General features: G+C 53.5%; 1 protein-coding gene across 7 annotated transcripts in view; it reads right to left on the reverse strand.

The window, feature by feature from the left end:
- ARNTL (aryl hydrocarbon receptor nuclear translocator like) overlaps positions 1–6005 on the reverse strand; it is a 132270-nt gene that overhangs the window by 22236 nt on the left and 104029 nt on the right. For 4 of the 7 annotated variants that reach the window (XM_045291128.1, XM_045291126.1, XM_045291127.1 and 1 more), the window contains 3 exons: positions 3876–3955; positions 1805–1936; positions 608–700 (listed from right to left, as the gene is read on the reverse strand). In XM_045291128.1, the coding sequence (XP_045147063.1) occupies positions 608–700; positions 1805–1936; positions 3876–3955 (305 nt within the window). The remainder of the gene's footprint in view (positions 1–607; positions 701–1804; positions 1937–3875; positions 3956–6005) is intronic. The other 3 variants (XM_004711551.3, XM_045291131.1, XM_030885845.2) reach the window with 1 other exon arrangement.

A 6005-nucleotide genomic window follows, 5' to 3' on the forward strand; every position in this document is an offset into this window, starting at 1 on the left:
GTGAGTGAGGTGAGTGAATAAGAGAATGAGTGAGTGAATAAGAGAATGAGTGAGTGAATGAGAAAGTAAATGAGAGAGAATGAGTGAGAGAGTGAGCGAGCGAGGTGAATGAGTGAGGTGAGCGAGTGAGCAGCTTTTGTAAATGTCCCTGTGTGCCTGTCAAAGGTCAAAGGGCATGGGCGACCACAGGCATTTGCAGAGTGGCTGAGGTTAACAGAGCTGAGTGACTTGCTGAAGGCCACTCGCCGGGAGTGGCATGTCCCTGCAAACAGTCTGAGGCGATCCCCATCTTTCTTGCCCTCTAATGCTGCATGCCCCACTCCCTGTCACCTGACCCTATGCCCCTCCCCAATCCTCCAGCTGTGGGGTATGCATTTTGCAGCCATGATCATGTTATCAAACTGCTAGTCAGCTCAGGGTCAGTCCTTCCAGTGGGGAGTGAGTGGGCAGACAGAAAGACTTCCCCAAGTTTATTAACTTCCTCGCAGAAGTTAGGCATTTCCGGGAAGACGGAGCTGGGAGAAACGCAGTCAGGGGCCAGCCCACTGCAGTGATTCTGAAAGGGGAGGCAGCGGAGCACGGAGGGCTCACGGGACACAGACAGTACCTGGCTGTAGTTGAGGATCTTAAAGACCGACTCCGACACAAAGAGAATCTTCCCTCGGTCGCATCCTACGACAAACAAGAATCCATCTGCTGCCTGAGGAGGAGAAATGCAGAAGCAAGGTATCACACGTGAGGAAGCACGGTTCGTGGTCGCGCGACAGCCATCAAGGACAGGCCTCCCCCCGAAGAAGACGAGGGGCCATGTCGCAGGCGGCCCCAGAGCAGGACGCTGACAACCAAGCCTCCTCCCACAGGAGCCTGTCTGCAAGACACCCTCAGAGACGTGGTGTGTGAGACATGCATACACACATACATATATACACATGCCCTCGGGGTAGAGTGCGTTACGTATTGGGCTGTCAGCAGCACGGGCAGCAGTTCAAAACTACCAACTGCTTCACTGGAGAAAGATGAGGCTTTCCACTCCGATAAAGTTACAGTCTTGGAGACCCATAGGGACACTCACTTCTGCCCTGTCTGACAGGGGCTCTAGGAGCCCATTTTACTTGATGGCATAAGTTTTGGGGGGTGGATATACATACATACACACACACATACGTATACACACGCACTCACATATGTACATCAATATATTGTCTATAGTGAATTATATTTCAAAGCAGAATCCAGCCCAAGTATTTTCTTTTAATTGTATGACAGCCCAGAGCAATTGTTTTATTGATCTACTTATAGGAACTCTCGGTAGACTGGTGGAATCGGAAGTTGGAAGGGCCCTTTAAGAGGCATCTCTGCCCCCACCTGTCCCCAGCTCAAGGCCTCCACCCGCAGCCTGCTCTGGGCAGCTCGTCAGCATCTAAAATGGTTGGTTTTGTCAATCACACTAGACTCCTCCCTGGCTCGACTCTCCTTAGCCTTTGGAATCTAGAGACACTTGCTCTGCCCTTCCCACAAAAGGCCTGTGGGGTGGACTTTAATTCACAGAACTAGGAAGTGCAATGGCCAAGACACCGGGTGAGAAGAAGGACCTTCCCCCAGATGGCACCGTGTGTTCTCCTAGGGGTAACGCTAATTTAGGCTTCTAGCCTCCTATAGTGCGATCAAATACATTTGTTTGTTAAAACAAAATTTTAAAGAAAGCACTAGAGAATGAGCTCCTGGGTCAGAAGGAAAAGAAGGGTGCTGGCCAAGGGCTGCGTAACGCAGAGGGAGCGTGGGGGCCGGGCGCCCTGATGCTCACCGAGAGCACAGTGGGCCACCAGCCAGAAGGACAGGGGGAGGCTGGGGGCGAGCCTCTCCAAAGCTGGCCCAGGGGCAGGGATGGCAGTGAGGGGAGGCGGTTTTCCAAGCACCATCTGCTGAAAGGCTTATTCTGTCAAAAAAAATAGGGTATTAATAACTTTCTGCTTGCGTCACAGACAGTCTTATATTTCACCGATGAAGTTATGTGGCCTCAGAGAGGCACCTGGGAAGACAGCGCCGGTGACATTCCAGAGGGAATGTCCAGTGGGTGGAAGGCTGGGCAGACTTGGACACCGAGGCTCCCAATGCACCCAGGTGACACAGCGACTCTGGAGACCCTAGAGTGTGGCCACGATGGGACAGTACTTTCGGTCACTGCTGTGGGCTAGGGAGAGGATCAGAGTCTGCCTGGGACAGGCAGGGGGACCCCTGGCGCGATGAGGCAGAGGGAAAGGCCAGCCCAGGAGGAAGTGCTAAGTCGGAGTGATGACCAAACCCTCGCCCCACACTCCGATGTGGGGGCATCCGAGAGGGGAGTCTGCACAGCAGCATTACACATCCGTCAGGGGTTCAAAGGAGTCACATGACTGGCAGAGCAGCTGGAATGAAGTCCCGGGAGGTTCAAGTGGTTCATGTGCTCGCTGATAGCGCTGACGCTGGAGGTTCCAGCCCACCCAGAAGCACCTTGGAAGAAAGGTCAGGTGGCCTACTTCTGAAAACTTTGACTGAAGACCCCACGGAGCACAGGACTCCGCCACACGTGGAGTCACCATGAGATGGGGCCGATCAATGACAACTCGCTGGAAGGGAAAACAAAACAAAACAACCCCAAAAATGGGGACCTGGCTGGCTTATCTGTGGGGCTCAGGGAGAAATGAAATGGCCAGGTCTCGTGTTCAAAGAAGATTTCAAATTTCAAGAGGGCAACAGCCGGCCACGAAGCCAAGCGCGAGGTACTTCTGCATGTGGGCCCTGCAGGGCTGCGCAGGTTTGTGGAAAGCCAACAGAGGGCGCTGCAGGGATCCTGAAAACACGGTGTGCGTCTGGACTTAAGCATGCGGCCCTGGGAACAAGGACGTCTTCATGGAAGAGACTAGGAGGCAGAGGCAGCTCTGGGTGTCTGAGTAACTGTCCCGAGAATGGTGACCAGAGGCACCACACCCTCGGCAAAGCACTTATCACTGACGTGGCTGCTCCTGCAGCGATGCCTGCGGACAGTGAGTCTTCAAACATGCTTGGCTGACAAATGAAGAGCAGAAGGCATGCCTACTGGACCTACTAACCATACAAAGCTTCCGAAGATCATCAGTGATGGGCTGGACCGTGGGGCCATCCAATGAGAGGATGTGTAGGGTGCTAAAAGAGACCTATGTTAAGTTCAAAGCACTGCCTGCTCCTATACAAGGAGGGTGCTGCGATTCTGGGGGGCGCTCAGCAGCCAGGTAAGCCCCAGCGGGTGGGGGGCATCTTTGCTTTGGGTGACTGTTTCTGCTCTTTTTTCCCCCACATAATTTGCAGGGGGCCACATTTCCGAATCCAGGCTCTTACCCCTCTTTGGAGACTCCTCGCATTCTCCTATCCCGTGCCTTGGAGTCCTGGGCAGGCTTGATTCTGCCCATCATGCTACCTCAGTTCACCCTCTAGATGCAGCAAGAGCCTCGGTCCCGCCCACCTGTTTCCCCTGGGGCCCACCAAGGTTGGTCTGAAGACTTTGTCCACCAGGGGCTGTTAGGATAAGAGAGAAATTCTCAACAGTATGAGTTTCCAAGCCTTTTCCAAAAGCTTCAAGCTCCAGTGTGTCCGATATCTTTACCCTACCTTAAAAAAAAATGTGGCCCTTCAGTTGGAAAACGACAAGCCCCAGCTTTTACCCCAGAAAGGGGAGAAGAGCAGGGAATTACTGAGGGAGGACCAAAGGCCTGCCCACACACTGAGGTGGAGGGGAGGCCCTGAGAGAGGAAGTGAGCTAAACAAGTTCACTGCCAAGACATCCCATCCCCCCATGGTGCGCACGCACACACAATCACGCATGTGGGCACCGGATTCTGAAGATGATGCCGGAGACGTACCCTGAGAATGAGGTGCTTCAGCTCGTCGTCTGACAGGAAGGTGGGTTTGTAGTTTGCTTCTGTGTATGGGTTGGTGGCACCTGGAGGGGGACACAAAGGGGACAGGCTGAGGACACTTGCTGGTCGACGCGGTCCATGCCACAGCACTGCAGCGGATCTTCCTCTCCCAGCTGGGACTGGGATTTGATCTTCCTTTCCCTTCCCTGAGACAAGGTCTGCAAGGGCCAGGAGCGCTCCACAGAGCGGAGAATGCCTGCCCACAGCAGCGCAGGCAGGTCTGCAAACGGGGAGAGGGCGGGACCGTCAGCTTCTCGGGGCGGAAGGCAGCCCTAACGCAAACCGAGAGTTGCTTCTAGGGAGGACTCTTTCTGAAATCTGCATGAAGTGGGTCGTCCAGCGGTCCGTCGAGTCACAGCTCCTGGCGTTCCTGGGCCATCACTGAGACTGCCCGGCCCTGAGCCAGTGGGTGGAGCAGGAGCTTAGGGCACGTTCCCCTTGGCCAGGGTGAGCTGAATGAGCTTGACAGCCCAGGCCGGTGCGTGACTTCAGTGAATGGCGCTCCAGCTCCCGGGACGACGAGAGGGGAAAGGGCTCTCCTGTGTAAGAGGCTGTCCGCTTGGCACGCTTCGGAGAGCAAAGAACTTAACCGAGAAAAATGCCCAGTGGTAAACGACCTGGGACTTGCAGAACGGTTAGCCAGATAATGAAACCAGCAAAACCCAGAACGAAACGCAGCCAATTCCTAGCAATTGGAAGTTCTCCAGGATGGAGGCAGAGAGTGGGGGGGGGCTCTCATCTCAGTCAAGCAGGCACATTATCTATTATCCGCCCACGCCCCTGCCCTTTACTGGAGTTTGAGACCCGCCGCTACTCCCTTCCCATGTAACAGAAGCTAGTTTATCATGTGTCCTTGTGCTACAGTGGTTAGGTGTTGGGCTTGGGAGAAAGACAGGGCTTTCTATCCCCGGACAGGGTTAGTCTGGGAAACTTACATGGACAGTTCTACCCTGTCCCATAAGGTCACTGAGAGTCGGCACTGACTCGATGGGATGCCAGTGAGTTGAGTAAGTTTATACTCATTTAACCCATACCATCTTCATTAATGGGAATTTTTTAAGCACCACCCCCAGCCCCCCAAGCATGGGATACATTCGGATTTCTGAGTTGTGATCAAAAGGTCAGACAATACCAGCTACTTCCTGTTTCTGATGCCCTGAGAAACAGGAAGATGGAGTCTCAGACAGCCAGGTCCGAGGCTGGAGCGCCATGCACCACTTTCCTCACAATCCAGGACTGGCCGTGGAAAATTCCACCAACAGGAGTCACTAACATGCTGGACACATTTCTGATTTCTCCTGTGGTTTAGGGAAGTTACTCCCACGGTCCTGTCTGTTTCCTCACCCTCCCCATGATCAGAAAAGAGAGAAGATACTGTCTCCTTCAAGCACATCGGAAAACAAAGAAGGGAAGGAAGAATCATCTGCTGCTGGGGAAATTGCAGGAGGATGAAAATATCATCAGTGTTCATTCCTGACAGTAAGAGGCAGTGAGCACCATTCACCAGTGACTCACTCTTTAAAGGAAGCCGGGTGCGTTTTCCTCTTGGAACCTGGGTTTTGACCTTGTGCAGGTGGGGCGTGTTCTCAGGAGAGGCAGTCCCTGGAAAGGACACCGTGCTGGGCCACGCAGAGGGCCAGCGAAAAGAGGAAGAGCCTCAGCCCGAAGCACTGACACAGTAGCTGCAACAGTGGGCCCGAATATCGCCACTGCGAGGGTCTGCGGGGCCGGGCAGCGTTTCATTCTGCTGTGCACAGGGTCGCTGCGAGTGGTAATGGGCTCAGGGGCATCTAAGCACAGCAACTGAGGTGGGACGCACACCCAGACACAGCCCGTCACGGCATTGGTATTCGGTGCATGTACAGAGACATGCAAAGGATACGGCTCATCTGCCTGGGGATGTGCGGCTGCAGAACTGGATTGTTTGAACAAAGTGTTTTTGTGTTAAGTGAGTACTTGAGTCGAGGCCCAATGTCCATCTGCAACCTTAATTCTTAACATAGATATGAGAGTACATAGTTCTATTCCCCTCTTGTAACATATAAATATATTTACATATGTATATGCCTTTAT

This window comes from Echinops telfairi, unplaced genomic scaffold (assembly GCF_000313985.2).
Source record: "Echinops telfairi isolate 266 unplaced genomic scaffold, ASM31398v2 ScPeMD7_60;HRSCAF=208, whole genome shotgun sequence".
In the NCBI taxonomy this organism is placed as follows: domain Eukaryota; kingdom Metazoa; phylum Chordata; class Mammalia; order Afrosoricida; family Tenrecidae; genus Echinops; species Echinops telfairi.